The sequence below is a fragment of the Mesocricetus auratus genome, unplaced genomic scaffold, assembly GCF_017639785.1.
Source record: "Mesocricetus auratus isolate SY011 unplaced genomic scaffold, BCM_Maur_2.0 Super-Scaffold_100010, whole genome shotgun sequence".
In the NCBI taxonomy this organism is placed as follows: domain Eukaryota; kingdom Metazoa; phylum Chordata; class Mammalia; order Rodentia; family Cricetidae; genus Mesocricetus; species Mesocricetus auratus.
The window spans coordinates 52979765-52999399 of NW_024429194.1; the positions used below are offsets into that span (position 1 = coordinate 52979765).

At 38.9% G+C, this 19635-nt stretch overlaps 1 protein-coding gene across 1 annotated transcript in view; it reads left to right on the forward strand.

Annotated features, from left to right (window-relative positions):
* Positions 1-19635, forward strand: part of Pgap1 (post-GPI attachment to proteins inositol deacylase 1) — a 72947-nt gene that overhangs the window by 43959 nt on the left and 9353 nt on the right. Inside the window, exons 20-26 of the mRNA XM_040753620.1 lie at positions 2055-2148; positions 5078-5168; positions 6520-6717; positions 7816-7951; positions 13919-13969; positions 14555-14742; positions 19426-19530. Coding sequence (XP_040609554.1) covers positions 2055-2148; positions 5078-5168; positions 6520-6717; positions 7816-7951; positions 13919-13969; positions 14555-14742; positions 19426-19530 — 863 coding nt within the window. The remainder of the gene's footprint in view (positions 1-2054; positions 2149-5077; positions 5169-6519; positions 6718-7815; positions 7952-13918; positions 13970-14554; positions 14743-19425; positions 19531-19635) is intronic.

Here is a 19635-nt window from a genome sequence, read left to right on the forward strand (position 1 = left end):
TTGCCTGATCTTTACATTTTAAGGGAAACTGAAATCTGGGTTTTAAGGTTTTAAATTTATCACTATTGACATATACTTCAGATTTTAAGGAAACACTGTGCCAAGTACTAAGCCAAATGTAGCATGTCTACAGTTTAACCCTGAAGACCAATTTCTGACTGCCGATGTAGTACCTTACCGATCAGCTATATTCAAGTCTAGTATAACATGCTTGTAATGAAGGCCTTTTGTCATTAAAAGAAATCTTGTGTTCAGAACACGCTGTAGGACATTTTTCCGGATTCCAAAGACAGTTACGTGTGTTCATGATGGATAGCCATTTTCAATCACTTGCCTGTGTCAGTTACCATTACAAGTAGTAGCATGATGTAGATGCACTTAATGAAGCCTCTCACCCCGTGAAGTAGATGCTGTTCTTCTCATGCTGCTGCTGACATGTAAGGGTAGAGTGCCTTGTATGAAGACATGCAGCTCAGTGGGGGGTAAAGCTGCTCGTGAGCCCACCAGGCTGCTGAACTTCACTGCCATTTTCTACACTGCTAAGTTCAAGTGATCCTACTGTCTCAACACCCTGTGTAGCCACATGCAAGCTCTCCCTCTGCCCTGCTGCCCTTGGAGCCAAGGGGTTCTTTACATTTCCCTAATGACATTAGCAAGCAGTGGCTAGTGTTTAAGTTAATTGGCTGAAAAATGACCTTTTCCGTTTTATTTGTTTTTCTCCTTCTACCACCAAAGCTATAAACTGAGCATGGGCTGATGAGCGAGGTCAATGCAATATGGAATATAATATATTTATTTACCAGAATAAGAACTTACACACAAAAGGCTAGGGAGTCAGCAGCATGGCAGGCTTCCAGAGGAGGAGAGAAGAAGGATTCGTTTCTCTTTCACTTCCTTTTATCTCCACCTGTCCTAAATTTCCTTATCCCCGCCCTTAGAGGGGATAGCTTTGTGGGGCTCACCCCTACAATGGGCTATACATTTAATTTTTTTCTAATCTCTTTTCTAATCTCTTCCCTATCAACATTTCTAACTGCAGAAGGCTAGTGGTCTCTGAACCTAAACCTATTTTGTCTGCCAGGGTGAGACTCCTTCAGAGGACTTGGGGGGATGGGGCATAAGAGGATACATTTAAAGTTCTTGAAACACTAAACACCCGGCAAGCTTGGAAAAACTAGGAAGACACTGAGCTTTTTGAAGTTTTTACACACTGTTTCGTGTTAGGCTTCAGTTTCCATAGTCTGTATCAGATTACCAGACAGTTTATGTTTTCAAAGGACTCCATGGGATGGAGAATAACTTTAAGGAAAATTAATTTTAACATTAAGAGAAGTACTTAATGTGCATGTATAAAAGTATCACAATTGAGCCTATCATTTTGCTTATTACCATATGCCAGCAGAAAAATTTAGTTACCATAGCTTTTAATACAGTCTGCTTTGTACAGGGTATGTCATCTTGAAGTACTGGAACATACTGACTATGAGCTTAGGCTGAATTTAAGTTCAAGTTTCACAGGGTTTCCAAATTTAGCGAAGGTTAATAATTACAGCTCTGGATTTCTGATGGCGTATATAGTGAGAGTTAGCATTTTAACTGCTTTAAACAGTGACTATGCTTTATCTTCATAACCACCTATGAACATTGGTATTAATAAGCACATAGAGATAAAGTAAGTTAACCATTGGATTCTCCACACCTGAATTCTTCTTGCACTTTGAATAGGGATGAAAACCACTTCAAAGGGTTGTTTTTGAGAAGGGCATGAGATAATGCATGTAGGATGTCCAGTATCATGACTGAACACTCGGTGCTCAGTAAGGATGCTTTGAAAGCACCTTGTAGCATGGGATCTCATTAGGCCTCTGATGAGAAACTTAGCTCTTTCTATAATGCTATACATTGCTAATATTTATTTACTTAGAGTTTTAATGCTCCTTACTAGAAGTAAGTGTGTGCATAGTAAAGAATCACCTTTTGATTTTGTGGGAAAGGATGCTTGTTTCACCTGCACAGGTGTTCTATAGTTGACATTTGATTGTCTTGTCTTCCAGGTCGTTAGATTCCATGGTGGAGCTCTTCCTGCCTACGTTGTATCTAGCATCCTTCTTGCTTATGGAGGGCAGTTATTTTCTCTCTTCTCAACAGGTAAAAATGCTTTCTTTTTAAAAGTCAATTTTGTTTTAGATTTTAAAGTAGAGCCACTCTTAGCTGCACGTCACTTTCCCCTGGTGATTTTGTTTTTTGCTTTTCTAGTACTGGAGATCAAAACTAGAGCCTGGTATAGTCTAAGAACTGACCCTGGGCTTTATTCCCATGGTCATATTTATTCAGATTATGCTGAACTGGAAGGAATAATAAGAAAGTGCTTAGAATTAGCCACCACCACTGTCCTTGGAAACTCCAAGATAGCATGTGACTTTGTGACCGGTCTTCTTCGTGTCTTTTTAATTTTTTCAGTACAATTTTTTTTTCAGGAACAGAAGTGTCCATATACATAAAAAGACCCATAAAAATAAGGAAGATAAGACAGCAAGTGGCAGGAGGAGGGGAGATGAGGAAGGAAGTAGGAAGGAAAGGATGGCTGCAACAGGACAGAGAGGGTTGGTAACGGCCTGCAGAGTGATTTTAAGGTCTTTTATGCTCTTAGTGAGATCCACACACTGCAGTTTGCTCTTAGGTTTAATCATTACATTTTGTAGCTACAATTTCCCCCCAATCTCACCATCCCCCTTGTAATTTGTTGAAAACATTTTGTTCTTTTGTGTTTTTCATAATTTAGGTTTGGTGATCATATCCCTAATGATGATAGTCGATGCTATAAGAGATACAATATATTTATTTACCAGAGAGAGAGAGAGAGTCACACAAGCTGGGAGTTAGAAGCATGGCCGGCTTCCAAAAGAGGAGGTCCTTTTTCCTTTCGCTTCCTTTTATCTCTACTTGTACTAATTTACTTGTCCCCACCCTCATGGGCAGATAGCTTTGTGGAGTTCACTCCTACAATTCCCCTTTTAGTCTAAATAGAAGATTTTAATTCGATACAAACTCAAACATATACAATATATATACATAGAGGGTGATAATTAAGTTATAATGTACTTATATCCTAAGCTAAACATATCCATTCCACCTAAATTTTAAACTTATCTGAAAGGGATGTCTAAGTCTGAACACCTCCTTCCAATCCCAACCCTAAAATAATTGAAAATTAACACTAACAGGTATAAACTATCCTCTAATATCAATAGTAGGGAGAAGGATGGAGTTGAACGTGTTCTTCCGTCCTCTCTATTTTTTGAAACACGTGTTAGTAGTTAGAGCTGTGAACTTCATGTTCCCCTCTCGTCCCACACGCTCCCCTCGTGTTGCTGCTGCAGCCCCTGGGTTGCTTGTGTTGAATAGACCTGCAGTGGTGTGTGCGCACTCCCTAGTCTTGTTCTCCCTCCCGGTGCACCCCGCGCCTTCCACCCTGCTCTCTCCTCTCATTTCTCCTCTTCCTTCCATTTCCTCCCTTCTTTTCCTCACCTTCCGTCTCTCTCCTCCCTCATGCCCTAGCCTTTTTTTCTCCTAAATTTTGAGCCAATGCTTCACTACTCCTCTTTAACTCTTACACATGGCCCGAAGAAGACAGAAGATGCTGTCACCGTCCCCTGGCCTTACCTGGGAAGGTGGGGAAATCTTACTTCTTTCTGCTGTTGCCCAGAGAAGTATGTTCACAAAAGTCAGCCTCCCAGAACCAGCAAAGTGAAGGGCAGAATGACTCTGAGGAGGTGTAGAGACTATGGTTCCCAAGAGGCTAAACCTTGGCTAGGCAAAGGAGACAGGAGATGGGGGAAAGAGCGAGGCCCACTTATAGAAAGTCAGGAAGCCTCCTCACCATTTCTGTGGGCCAAACCTTTTTTTAATGACTCAATTCTTTAATGGTCTTCATAAAATCATAAAACTTCAATGTCCTTGAATGGCCTTTGTGAATCTATTGTTCATATTTAATGTGTTAACCTGTATTCTACAGAAAGAAATGTGATCTGCTCCAGCACCGGCCTTTTTGTTTTCATTAGTGTTTGTTTGCATGTCTGTGTGAGTGTCAGATCCCCTTTATGTTCCTAGTATGCAAATCATAAGTCACTTATAGATTGTACCCACTAGAATGAGCATAATAAAATGATAATATGCTAATAAGGAAAAGGAGAGACTGTGACCTTCATACTCAACTGTGGAAAACAGTCTAACAGTTCCTCCAATGGTGAATAGAGTTACCATAGAACCCAACACCTCTAGTCTCAGGAACACACCAAAGAGAATTGAAAGCTTTCATCCACATAAAAACATGTACACAAATGTCCACAGTAGTACTAGTCATAGTAAGCAAAGCAGTTGCTAAAAGGATGTATTCAACAATGAAAAGAAATGAAGGGCTGCGGGTATCTCTCAGTGATAGGACACTTGCTGGCATGCATGAGGTCCTCACTGGGTTCGATTCCTAACACCTCAAAAACATTCCCTGTGTATCTTAAAATATGGTTGAATCTGAACACTTATTGAATGAAAGAAGCTAATCACAAAAGACCTTACATTATATGATCCCTTTTATAGAACATTTCCAGAATAAGAATATCTATAATGACAAAGATAGATTAGTGACTACCAAACAGTGAATAATTTCAAGGCAAACAGTTTTTTGGGGGTGATGAAAATGTTCTGAGACTGATGGTGTTAGTGGATACATAACCAAATATACTAAAGCCATTGAATCTATGGACTTCATATGGATGAATTGTTTGGCATAAGAATTATATCTCAATAAAGCTGTTATTTACATCACTTATTAATATTTGTAAAAATGCACATTGTGAGGCCCTGGCCTTGAAACCTTCTGTTTACTTGGTGAGTGACTAAACGTGTGATTACAGTCAACCTCCCAAGAGTACTCTCTGGTAGAGAGAACAACCCTGCAGTTTCTGGTGTGCAGTGTTGTTCTTTTGCTGCATGTTACATTGGCATGGTGAGATAAAGTTTATCTGTTTAATTGCTGTGAATTCTTTGTTGCACACAAGTGATTTTCTTCAATTACCAGGTTACTGCTTAGAATATTCAATTATGTTGGATAAAGAAGCCAAACCATACAAAGTTGATCCATTTGTAATTATGATTAAGTTTTTGTTGGGGTAAGTTTTATTATCTGTGATTCTGCTTTAATTTTGTTTGTAAAATAATAATGTTTAGTTTCATAATGTAGTATGGATTTTTGTAAATATTTGGCAATTGATATGTTTTATTAAACTGGAACTTTTAGGAAAAAGTCCAATATGTCTGTCAACATTTATTGTCAGTAATGTGATCATTTCAAAAGTAGTTATCTTTATATATAAGTAATTATATATTACATGTGTCTAGAAATCTAAAAGCTTTAATTTTAACCAAGTTAATGTTTGTTACTGATTTACTCACATTCAGTAATTTTTTAATTAAGAATTATTTCTTAGACTTTTTTCATTCTGTCATTCTAAATACCTGTTGGCTTTATTAGTTCATGCAGTGATTGATAGGAATAAAGGCCCTGGACTCGGATACTTAACAGTTAGTAGACTCATTACCTTGTTCAAAAGAATTAAGAGTGACTAAACATGTGGTTGCTGTCAACCTTCCAAGAGTACTTGTTCAAAAGAATTAAGAGCCAAGGGCTGGGAAGCTCACTTGTTATGTAAAAGTACTTACTGTGAAAACATGAGTTTGAATCCCCAGCATCCACATAAAAAGCAGTTGTTTGTGTTTGCTTGTAAAACTCCAACATTAAGTGGGCAAAGGCAGCCAGACCCTGAGAGCCTGCTGGATGAAATGTAAAACCACCAGTTCAGTGACAGACCCTATCCTAAGGGAATAAGGTATAGAGCTGTAGAGGGAGGTGTTCAGTATACTCTTCTGGCCACACACACACACACACACACACACACACACACACTCACACACATGCACACATACACATACTTACACAATACACTCACACACACATGCACACACTCACACAATATATACTCATTCACTCACACAATCACACATCCACACACTCACACACATCATATGCATATACCTACACTCATTCACACATACACTCACACACATTCACACATATACACACTGATACAATCACACACATTCACACTCACCCACACCATGTACACATACTCACTCATGCACACAATATACACACACTTACTCATACAATCACACACACACACACACACACACACAGGAATGAAGCAATTCCATGCATGATTGCACACACTTGTAATCCCAACACCCAGGAGGTGGAGGCAGGAAGATCTGTACTTCAAAGCCAGTCTGAGCTACATAGCACTTATCTGAAAAACAAACCAAAAAGAATTAAGATTTGTTTTCGGTATGTTTTACAAACTATCTTATCCCTTTAAGACTTCTAATAGATGGCTATAAACATTAGTTGTTGGAATTTTGGGTTGTTTTGCTTCTGTCTTACGATTTCACTTGTCCGTTTTACAGGTATAAATGGTTTAAGGAATTATGGGATGCAGTATTATTACCGGAATTAGATGCCATTGTTCTAACTAGCCAGAGTATGTGCTTCCCCCTTGTATCCTTGATCCTCTTCCTGTTTGGAACATGCACTGCATACTGGAGCGGCCTGCTCTCTTCTACATGTGTGCAGCTCCTTTCTTCACTGTGGCTAGCTCTGAAAAGGTAAGGCTGTCCTAAAAACTTTCTCACTGCTCTTAGTGAAGAAAATATTACGATGGGGTGTAGCCTGGAGGAAGAGCCTGTGTCTAGTATTTACTAGTATTGCTGGGACCTAAACTTGAGCCTCAGCACTGCAAGGAAGAGGAGGCAGAGAGAGGAGGGGAAAGTATAAAATCATATGTGTGTACACAGTATTCCAATAGGAAATCCTAAAAGCTTTAGTCATCATTTATTTTATAGATAAAGACTCTGACTTCAGTCCTGGTCTTTACCATCTGACTGGATGGATGGATAAAGACCCTGAAAACAGCCTGGAGCTGTATTACAGGCCCAAAGGCAGTCTGAATTTAAAATTACTAGTGACTTTTCTGATAACACCCCCAATCTAGTTTTCTCTTGACTCCTCCATGCCGGATGACTGTGATGTGGTTTCCTGTCACACGGGAGGTTACAGACGCTGCTGCTTCCCTCGCTGTTCCGGGGTGGTTCTCGGGTTTTTGTCACTGACACCTCAGGCTCACAGTATCTGCTCTCCTGTCAGGACTGGGCATGTATGACACAGGATCTGTAAGCGGCCAGGCACAGTACGACCAGGCATAGTATGACTGAAGAAAGTAATCATCACAGTGTGTTATAAAACTACATGTCACCTCTTACCTTTGTTGAGAAACATTGTAGTTTACTTTGCGCTTACTTTTTACAGTTGTGTCTATAGATTTCTTTGTGTCCCTCACATGTTAATAACCAGATGGGAAGCTGATAGTGCACATGAGCTTGAGTGATCTCCATCTGGAATGCTCAGGTGCTGGATGTTTCCAACTCCAAACTGTCTTAGATTTTGAAATATTTGCATATGCATTATGAAGAATCGTGAGGATGGGACCAAACTCCAAGTCCAAAATGCAGTTGTTTTATATTACTTTATACACATAACCAGAAGCTTATTTTACAGTTTCATTAGTGCATCAGCATTTTTGGCTATGGCCTAACACACGAGATCATGGATTGGAATGTTCCTCTTGTGACACGAGGGGTTCTTTTCCTCTTTTGTGAACTGTGTAAATATACTGTATTTTAAAAAACTTTTTCCTTTTATTCCAGACCTGCCGAACTTCCTAAAGATATCAAGGTGATATCACCAGACTTGCCTGTTTTGATAGTTGTCTTTCTCATCGTGAGCTGGACAACTTGTGGAGCACTTGCCATACTTCTGTCTTATCTGTACTATGTGTTTAAGGTATGTTGGATCAGGAAAGCCAAAAGGCTTGGCTATGTTTTAGGCACCATAAAATGCCCCATGGGTATTATTAACAAAAGGTTGTGATTACTCCTGAGTGCAACCCTCTATTATGTCAGAAAGTTGATGTAAAGGTTTTTTGTTTTGTTTTGTTTTGTTTGCATCTTGGTTATTTAACTTATATTTACTTAAATATAACTTATATTTAGTTAAGAATTGACATTATTGGTCTGAGTTGGGGTGTTGGCTAAAACAAAGGGAGAAGATATAGTATGCTTTAGGTCACTTTTTATTTGATTGTTAACTTTTTAAACATTTTATTAGAATAGACTTACTCACGCCTTTAAGACTATGAGTAGGAAAATAAACAGTTGTTAGTTTTAATCAAGTTGTCAGTCATGTCAATGAATGCTGACATGTGCTGAAGAACCAAAGGCAATGATAACAATTAAGCGATGATTTTACTGCAGCAGAAAATACTGAATAAACCAACAGCCTCCAAGGGGATCCAGGAGGCAACAAGCTCGTGTGTGGTGTGTTGATCATGTAGGTGGACTGTCTACACCACACTGAATAGTTGATTATGTGGGTGGACTCTTGGTACCATACTGGATAATTGCTCAGGTATATGGACTGTTGGCACCACATCTAATATTGTTTTTAACTTTTCATTGAGACTCTGCCTCTTTTAAATTAAGACATGCACACTGTAGATTATTTTCAGTTTTCTAAAGGGAACTTTTGTAAATCCGAAAAGCTGTCTAGAGCTACTTCAGTTTATAAATGATAGGTTAGATTCTGTATTTTTAATTAGATATTTTTTTAATATTCATGCTGAATTTTAAAAATATTTTTTATTTTTTATTAATTTATTTTTTATATTCCAATCCTAGTGCCCCTCCCTTCTCTCCTCATGCTCCCCTCTCTTGCTCTTCCTAGGAAGTCTGCTAAGTCTGTCCCATCGTGTCATTGAGGCAGGACCAAGGCACCTCTCCACCCCCCACACCCCTGTGTCTAGGTTGAGCAAGATATCTCTTCATATAGAATGGGCCCTACTAAGTCAGTTTGTACATTAGAGTTAGATCTTGGACTCACTGCCAGTGACCTCATATACTGTCCCAGCCACACTATTGTCCCTTATAATATTAAGGGAGCCTAGTTTGGTGTTATGCAGGTTCCCCATTTGTCTGACTGGAGTCAGTGATCTCTCACTAGCTCAGGTCAGCAGATTCTGTGGGTTTCCCCATCGTAGTCTTTTCTCCTCCCTCACTTCAATTGTACTTCAGGAGCTTGGCCCAATGGTTAGTTGTGGATTTCTGTACCTGCTTCCATCTGTTTCTGAAAGAGGGTTCTAGCTTCTCTGGGGTTGTGGATTGTAGGCTGGATATGTTTTGCTTTATGTCTGATATCCACTTATGAATGAGCATATACTATATTTGTCTTTCTGGATCTGAGTTACCTCACTCAGGATGTTTTTTTCTAATTCTGTCCATTTGCCTGCAAATTTTAGGATGTCATTGTTTCTTACCATTGAATAGTACTCCATTGTGTAAATGTATCACATTTTTTTTAATCCATTCTTCAGTTGAGGGACATCTAGGTTATTTCCAAGATCTGGCTATTACAAATACTGCTGCTATGAACATAGTTGAGCAAATGTCCTTGTGGTGTGAATGTGCCTCCTTTGAGTAATATGCCCCAAAGTGGTATTGCAGGGTCTTGAGGTAGGTTGATCCATAATTTTCTGAGAAATTGCCATATTGATTTCCACAGCAGCTATACAAGTTTGTACTCCCACCAGCAATGGAGGAGTGTTCCCTGTAAATGGGGTTCTTAATTGGTCTAGATAATAAAAAACCAGAGTCAGATATAGAGGGAAATGCTGAGAGATCAGAGAGAAGGAGCAAGCCACAGCACATCTTACCTCCTTTGTGTCTTAGCAGATAAAAGAGCAAGTTCCTGTTTCTTCCTGCTTATACTCTATTTCTGCCCAGCTACCTCACTTTCTGTCTGTCTATACAGACCTCCAGACCTCTATGGTTATTTAGTGGCAAGCTCCATCCTCTGACCCCCAGACAGGCTTTATTTGTACAAGCAAGATATCTGCCTAGTTGCATCTTTGTATGATTTGGGTATCTGTTTCTGCCGTGTAGAATAGTTTGAGGAGTATTGGTATTAGTTCTTCTTTGATCATATGGTAGAATTCTGCACTGAAACCATCTGGGCCTGAGCCTTTTTGGTTGGGAAACTATTGATAACTGTTTCTATTTCCTTAGGGGTTATAGGTGTATTTAAGTTATTTATTTGTTCTTGTTTTAATTTTGGTATGTGGTACTTATCTGAAAATTGTCCATCTCCTTAAAGTTTTCAAATTTTGTGGAGTACAGGTTTTTGATGTATGACCTGATGATTCTCTGGATTCTCTGTATTTCCTTAGTGTCTATTGTTATATCCCCCTTTTTGTTTCTGATTTTGTTAATTTGGATATTCTCTCTCTGTCTTTTGGTTAGTTTGGATAAAGATTTGTCTATTTTGTTGAATTTGTCAAAGGACCAACTCTTTGCTTCATGGATTCTTTGTATGTTTCCTTTTGTTTGTTTCTATTTCATTGATTTCAGCCCTCAATTTGACTATTTCTTGCCATCTACTCCTTCTGGGTGAGTTTGCTCCTTTTTGTTCTAGAGCTTTCAGTTGTTCTGTTAATTCACTAGTGTGGGATTTTTCCAGTTTCTTCATGTGGGCACTTAGTACTATGAACTTTCCTCTCAGCACTGCTTTCATTGTGTCCCATAAGTTTGGGTATGTTGTGTGGTTGTTTTCATTAAATTTTAGCAAGTATTTAATTTCTTTCTGTCTTTCCTTCCTTCCTTCTTTTCTTCTTTCTTTCTTTCTTTCTTCCTTGATCCATGGTGATTCAGTTGAGCATTATTCAATTTCCATGTGTTTGTGGGCTTTCTGAAATTAATATTGCTGTTAAATTCTAACTTTAAGCTGTGGTTATTCGATAGGACACGGGATTATTCCAATTTTTTTTGTATCTGTTGAGGTTTGCTATGTTGCCGAATATGTGGTCGATCTTAGAGAAGATTCTATGAGGTACTGAGAAGAAGGTATATTCTTTTGTGTTTGGGTGGAATGTTCTATAGTTGACTGTTGAGTCCATTTGAGTCATAGCATGTTAGTGCTCTTATTTCTCTGTTAAGTTTCTGTCTGGTAGACCTGTCCAGTGGTGAGAGTAAGGTGTTTAAGTATCCTACTATTAACATGTAGGGCTTAGTTTGTGATTTAAGCTTTAGTAAAGTTTTCTTTTACAAATGTAAGAGCCCTTGTGTTTGGGCATAGATGTTCAGAAATGAAATTTCCTCTTGATGGATTTTTCCTGTCATGAATATGAAATGCCCTTCTTTATCTTTTTTATTGATTTTAGTTTGAAGTCTATTGTATTAGATATTAGGATAGCAACGCCAGCTTGTTTCTTAGGTCCATTTGATTGGAAATTTTTTTCCCAACGCTTTACTCTAAGGTTATGTCTGTCTGTGAGCTTGAGGTGTGTTTCTTGTATGCAGCAGAAGAATGGATTCTGTTTTTGTATGCAATCTGTTAGCCTGTGTCTTTTATAGATGAATTGAGTCCATTTATATTAAAGGATGTTAGTGGCCAGTGATCGCTAGCTCCTGTTATTTTTGTTTTTGTTGGTAGTGGTGGCATTGTGTGTGTGTTTCCTTTCTTTGGGCTTTGTTGCTGTGAGATCATCTATTGCCTGTGTTCTTGTGGATGTAGGCGACTTCCTTGGGTTGGCATTTTCCTTCTCGTACTTTCTGTAGGGCTGAGTTTGTGGGTAGGTATTGTTGGTTTTATCATGTAATATCTTGTTTTCTCCAACTATGGTTATTGAAAGCTTTTCTGGGTGCAGCAGTCTGGGCTGGCATCCGTGGTTTCTTACTGTTTGCATAACACCTGTCCAGGGCCTTCTGGCTTTCATTGTTTCCATTAAGAAGTCAGGTGTAATTCTGATGGGTCTGCTTTTATATGTTACCTGGCCTTTCTCATTTGCAGCTCTTAATATTCTTTTTTCTGTATGCTTATTGTTTTGATTATTATGTGGCGGGGGGACTTTTTTGTGGTCCACTCTATTTTGTGTTCTATAAGCTTTTTGTTTTTTCATAGGCACGTCCTTCTTTAGATTGGGAAAGTTTTCTTCTATGATTTTGTTGAATATATTTTCTGTGCCTTTGAGTTGGACTTCTCCTTCTTCTATCCCTATTATTCTTAGTTCAGTCTTTTCATAGTGTCCCAGATTTCCTACATGTTTTTGTGTTAATGATTTGGTAGATTTACAATTGTCTTTCACTGATGAATTTATTTCCTCTATCGTGTCTTCAAAACCTGAGATTCTCTCTTCCATCTCTTGTATCCTGTTAGTTATCCTTGCATTTGTGGTTCCCGATCATTTACCCTAATTTTCCATTTCCAGAATTCCTTCAGTTTGTGTTTTCTTTTTTGTCTCTATTTCAGATTTCAAGTCTTGAATCATCCCCTTTACTTGTTTGATTGCTTTTTCTTTAAGGGATTTGTTGATATCTAATTCAATTTTTCCTCTATTTCTTTAATGGATTTTTTTCATTTCCTCTTTAATGCCTCAATCACCATCATAAAGCTATGTTTAGGTCATCGGTTCTTGCTATTGTAGCACTACTAGTTTCTAGTGGTGCTGTATTGCTCTTTATACTGTTGAGTGTGTTCTTACCTTGTTGTGTACGCATCTCTTCCTCTAATTAGCATAGGTGGAGCTTGGGCTTCTGGGGAGTCTCTCTTTCTCCAATTGGTATAGTTCGGGGCTATGGCTTCATTGACCACTCCTTCAGGCACAAGCAGAGAAGATCCTCTGGTGATTGTTCCTCCAGGTGGAAATGGGCCCAAGCCTCAGGTGGCCGCTCCTTGAGGTGCAGGTGGGGCTACAGCTCCAGGGGATGCTTCTCCTGTTGGAGGCAGGATCACAACTCCAGTGATTACTGTTCTAGGTGTAGGTGGTCGATGTAGCATCAGGGTATCTCGAATTGGGAAATGATAGTGGATGCTGGCTGGGACACAGGTGCTCTTTCCCAGAGGAACTTCTTGTGATAGTTTTGGAAGCTACTGCTGGAAACTGCTGCTGTCATCTCACCCTTGCTCCTGGTCCTGAGGCTGGTGCCTCCCTCTGACACTGCTGCTGGGCCTGAGGCTCTGGCCTACCTCTGATGCTGCTCCAGCCTGAAGATCAGGCCTCTCTCTGCCACTTCTTCCGGGCTGGAGTTCCAGCCTCCCACTCAATTAGATACTTTTTAAAAGATGACTCAATAGACAAAACTCCCTCAGATTTTTAATTTAGAGGAAACAATAAACTTACAAAATTTTTTCGATGAACATTTTTATCTAATATTAAATATAATCAAACTTTTGACCTGTGAGTCATGTAGGATTTTGTAGTAAGGTGCTATCAAACATGTCACAGGATTAAAACGGTCTCTACACACTATGAAAGTGTGTATTGTTTCCATTTGAGTTTTTCTTTTAAATCCATAAAAGTTAGCATTTATGACGATTTATCTTTTATAGAATACTGATTTCAAATGTTTAAATGAAGCCTGGTTGCTTATTTTTTAATGTTTTCATTACTACCTGTATTTTATGTGTATGAATGTTTTATCTGAACTGTGTGTGTGCAGTACCCATGAGGCCAGAAGAGGGCATCAGAACCCCCTGGAAGTGGATTGAAGGTAGCTCATGAGCCCTGTAGGGCCTTGAAACTAAACCCAGGTCCTATGTAAGATCTGTTGGTGGTCTTAATCACTGAGCCATCTCTCCAGCTCCATGTTTATATTTTTTCAATTTTCAGATTATGTAATGCTTCTCAGTTTTAAGGTGTTTTTTAAATCTATTGTTTTTGTTCCTAATACAAATAAAGTTATAACCATCTTCTCTTCCTAGGTTGTCCATCTGCAAGCCAGCCTAATGACTTTTAAAAACAGCCAGCCAGTGGTGAGCTTTGTTTCTTAAACACTACATACTAGTATGAAAGCACATGAGGAAATATACATTTGGTTTTTACGTTGTGTTTTGAAGTTTTTTGGGTATGTGTTACAATCTTATAGTCTTTAAAAGGAATTGTGAATTTAAGTAACTTTAAGTAAAGTTAAGGAATATTAAAGTAGACTTGAATTGTTCTCTTTAACTTGCTCGTAGGGTACCTATGTCACTTTGTTGTTAAAAAGATTATTTTGAGTTATTACTAACAATAAAAATAAGAAGTCAAAAATGTGTAGTTGGACATGGTCACAGATGGTGGTATTTCAAGCACCCAGGAAGCTGAAGCAGATGGGTGACTTGAACTGAAGAGTTTGAGATCAGCCAGGGTAACTTAGCATGATCCAATCTCAAACAAATCAAAAAAGAATAAAACTCTTGTGATGATAACAATTTTAAAGTGCTTTTAGCAAAGTAACTTCAGTATTTATGCATGATAATAAAAGATGATTTAGTTAAGTAGTTGAGTAAGATTGATTCTAAGCGATATCTTGAACTTACTGTTTATTCCTATCTTGACCTTCTTTTATTGCCTTCTAGAATCCCAAACACTCTAGAAGAAGTGAAAAAAAGTCCAACCACCATAAAGACTCTTCAGTACAAAGTCTTCGCCTGTCTGCTAACGACGCTGAGGACAGTCTGCGCATGCACGGCACAATGATCAACCTACTGGCTTGGGTGGTGCTGCTCAACATGCCGTCCCTAATCTACTGGCTAAAGAACCTTAGGTGCGCTTATTCATGTAATTATTGCTTGTATGGTTCAGACAGTAAATCTCTCTTAATAGAGCCTGGCTGAATTCCTGATGGGCCATGAAAATTGCTTGAGAATAGGAAGTTATATATTGCCTGGCATTAGTTTTCAGTACATTTCCTTTCCCTCATTAGCTATGATGATAAAAGTTTTGGGATTATAATGTTCTCTAAAAACCAGCCAAAGGAAGTGATTTGTATTTTTTACAAGAAAAGTAATTTGTAAATTATTTTTATTATGTGTGGTATACAAAATAATGAGTTTCATTGTGACATTTTCATACATACCCTTTACTATGTTGAGGTCACCTTCTCTTGTCCCAGCTGATTTTTAACATTGGTTCCCTCCTCTTTCCAACAAAACCATGTACAGACAGCCCAGAAAACCGCAATAAAATACCTAGGAATAAGCGTAACTAAGGAGGCTAAATGAAGCAGTGATAAAATTTATTTGGAAGTACAATGGATTCCAACTAGCCAAAGCAACCCTGAGCAAATGGAGTACTGTGTGCAATAGGACTGTCTGCCTGCAGATGATCAGTACAGCAATGTCAGCTGTTGCTAAGTTAAGAATGAGCTTAGGTGCTAATTAACATGAACATGAATGAATGAGGAAAATAATAAAGAAAATGTAGCATGTATACATACACTGTGGAGTATTATTCAACCATAAAGAACAAAGCTGTTTGGAGGTTATCGTATTAAGTGAAATATACTAGACTCGGAAGATGAATGTGTTTTTTCTAGTGTGTGAAATTTTAAAGAAAGACATGAAAGTACAAGAAGGCTCTTTGGCATCCATTGGAGTTTTCACAGGGTCAGCTTGAATCCATAGGTTACTTTGTATATTGTAGCCATTTTGACACTGTTCTTTCTGCTGATCCATGAACACAGAAGGCCTTTCATCCCTCTAGGATTCTCCTCTACTTCTTTTGTGTGTGTGAGTGTGCGTGTGCGTGCGTGCGTTCATGTGTGTGTGGTTTGTAGGCTTCATTGTAGAGATCTGGTGTCACTCTCAGCATGTTCACTCCTAACGTATAGAAACATGTTGATCTCTGTGTCTGTTACTCTGCTGAAAATGTTTATCAGATCTAAGAGTTTCCTACTGGAATTTTTAGGGGCTTTTTAAGTATAGGATCATATTGTCTACTAATAGGGATAATTTGAGTTTTTCCTTTCTATTTTTATCCCTTTTAAAAATTCCTTTTTCTTGTCTCAGTGGTCTGACTGAAACTTCAAGTAATAACCCGAATAAGAACAGGGAGGGTATCATCCTGTCACTGTCCTGGTTTTAGAAGAGGCACTTGCAGCCTTTCTACCACTCGGTATAAAGTTAGCTGTAGGTCTGTCATATCCGTCCTTTACTATGCTGAGCTATTATCTTTCTAGTCTTGGATTCTTTAGGGCTTTTTTCATGAATTGAAACTGACTGTTTTCATAGGCTTTTCTTTCCATCTAATGTGATGATCATGTGGTTTTTGTCCTTGATTTTTATCAATGCACTAAGTTATGTCGTGTTCTTTGTGTGTCTCTGCATCCTTTCACCCCTAGAGTGAAACTAACTTGATGACGTCTTTTGACTGTGCTGTTGAACTAACTCAGCTTACACGTATTTTACTGAGGATGTCTGTGCTTGCTTCTTCAGAGAGATGGGGCTATAGTTTCCTTTTTGTCGTGTCCTCGGGCTCAGATCAGCACCGTTTGTAGACTATTTGACAGCCTTCTTTCTATTTTGTGGGATAGGAAACTGGCATGTGTATTTTAAGGGGATGATAAAACCTGTCTACTCTTGGGCTTTTCTTTGTTGGGAGACATTATGATGTAGTCTCGTTTCTTGTTATGTAGATCTGTTTACATTGTTTGTATGCTCATGGATCAATTTTATGTAGGTCATATCTGTCCAGAAGTTTATTCATCTCTCAGTTTATTTTCCAGTTTATTGAAATACAAGTTTTAAAAAATATTCCATAATGATCTTCTGGATTTCATTTCTGTCTGTTCTTTTTGTTTTAAATTTTATCAATTCATGTCTTTGGTTAGTTTGGCTAAGGGTTTGTCAATGTTGCTAACCATTTCAGAGAACCTATACTCTTTATTTCATCTCTCCCTTTTATTGTTCCTTGGGTCTCCATTAGTTTATCCTAATACTTTATTATCTGTCTATTAATTTGTTCCATTTTTCAAAGGCCTTGGGGAATATCATTATGTTATTTGAAATCTGTTTTTTAAATGTAGGTCCTTATAGCTATAACTTTCCTGATAAAACTTGATTTGCATTATTGCAAAACTTCTGGTAAGTGATGTTTTATTTGATTCTATGATTTTTTAAAATTTCCTTTGATTAAAGAAATCAATCCCACTGATCATTCAGAATTACATTGTTTGAGTTCCACATGCTTGTATTGTTTCTGTAGTTTCTTTTGCTGTTTATTTCTAGTTTTATTCTGTTACTATTTGGTAGGAAATAAAAATTATTTTATTATTTTAAAATTAAGACTTGTTGCAAGTCCTAAACCATGATCTGTTTCAGAGAAAGTTCTGTGGGTGGCTGAGAATGTATATTCCACAACTGGTGGATAGAATATGCTATTGGTGTCTGCTGAGTACATTTGCTATTTAACGTAGTTCAATCTGAAATTTGAGGGAGGGAAGGATGTGTGGATGATCACCTTCTGGTGAGGGGAGTGGGGCCGTCCTCCACTGTTATGTAGCTGGGTCAGTCTCCTCTCCTGTGTCAGTGGTTGTATTTGTTTTATGTAATTTACTGCTTTCAGCATTCAGCACATACACTTTTGATTGTTACATCTTCTTCAAGAGGGGAGTATTTACTTTTCATTTTGTGTGTGAGTGTGTATCTGTGTTGTGTATATCCATATGAGGAGGCCAGAGGTGTTGGATCCTCTGGAGCTGGAGTTTCAGGTGGTTTGTGGTCCATCTGACATGGGTGCTGGAAACCAACTCTGGCCCTCTGCAAGAGTAAACCACACTCTTACATGCTGAGCTGCCTCTGCAGCCCTGTTACATTTCCTTCATTGATGTGTACTTACCTTCTTTATCTCTTCGGGCTAAATTTTGCATGAAGTCTGGTCTACAGTCAGGGCTACACAGAGAAAACCTGTTTTGAAACCAAATAAAAAGAAGGAAGTGCAAATGACATGAAACTAGAGTAGAAAACTAAAAGTACAACAAAATAGTTAAAATCTCAAAGAATTGAAAGAGTCTTTCCTCTAACATTGGCATCAGCCAGATGTGAGGTGGGATTGGAGTAATATCTGGACCTGTTGTGGTTCCTCACTGTTACCACCATATAATGGGGCTGCATACAGCTGAGGACCAGGAGGGTCAAGGGTATGTGGTCTGTGTCAAGGCTGCATGCACCTTAGAAACCCAGCTCACTTCCAAGGCCTTTTCCCAGTATGAGGGGAACAAGCAAGGCCCTGTGTTTTAAACTGGATCAGCACACTAAAGACATAGAGAATCCTATGCAGTGAAATCATAGTGAGAAATCCAGGGAACCTAGACCTCTGCCTAATGAGCTCAGTGTCCTCAGACCCCACCCAGCAGTAAATCCTATAGGAGGCAAGAAACTGGGGAAATCAATGAATCCACTGGGCCTGAGGCCAGAGCTGTCAGATTTGCCCACAGCAAACCACAGGTGGCAGAGAGACAGCTCCAGAAGTCCAGAAGGCTCCAAATTCAGAACACAGAAATGCACAGGTGTGGGACCTGACCCTCTCAGGAGCTGGTGGGCACACTCACTCCTTTGAACATCACAGCCTGGCCTCACTGCTGGTTATTTATTGGACCCTTCCTACTCTATCTTTCCATGGCTACCCCTTGTGATGATTCTAACCTAAACCTGTGTCATGTATCCCACACTGTCCCTCGTTTTCCAGTCTTCAGAGTGACTCAGTCTTGGACTAGGCACTATTGTAAGGTCTCTGACTTTCACCCGCTGAGATAGAGGGAGCAGGGCAGTGTCTTTTTGTAGTGCCATGGCATTCTGAAGGAGCACTGTCATAATGAAGACCCACGCTAGCCAAAGCTTGCAAGACTGACTTTCTCCTGTGGTTACGATTGTCCCTCTACTGTCTTAGGCTGCCTGGCTCACCTGTGCTCTCCTGCCTGGTCCCTCTCACACCAGCTTAGAAATTGGCAGAATCAAAAACAGTTCAGGAAACAAAGTCAAGGGTTGTTAGATGTTGATATCCTTCTTTTGTTTGTGTTTCAATCAAGACCCAGAATTTTGTTCAAGTGTAGTCAGGATTGAGAAACAAGCTATGGAATCTTACTGTCAGTAATGCAAGGGATGAAATTATGGATTTTAAAAGCTAATGAGAAGTCATTTTAGCCTCCATCTTACCTGTTTTGACACAGGGCCATCCTAATGTATTGTAAATAGTGGGTTTTCAAGAACTGTGTGAGCCTTTCCACACTGTATGTCTCTGTTTTCTCCATGGCTTCTAAGTGTAATGCCCAATGTCAAATCCTGAGTGGGAGGGGCAGTCTAGAGTGGGAATTGCGACTAGTGGCTTCATGGGCCATCTAGAGCACTCGTGACTATTGTTATTGGAACTTTTTGAAAATTGATTAATTTGATTCTGATCATTTATAACCATGAGTTTTGCTTTGTTGATATGTGTTTTCTTTTTATTCTAGGTATTATTTCAAGCTTAATCCTGACCCATGTAAACCCCTGGCATTTCTCCTTATTCCAGCTATGGCAATTCTTGGAAATACTCACACGGTTTCAGTAAAGTCAAGGTATAGTGGTTTCAGTTATTTCTTCATCTGTTACTGGCCTTTGTTGTTTTATTTCTTGATGCATCCTCTTTGTGTTTGATTGTTCCTAAAAGTAAAGCCATAGGT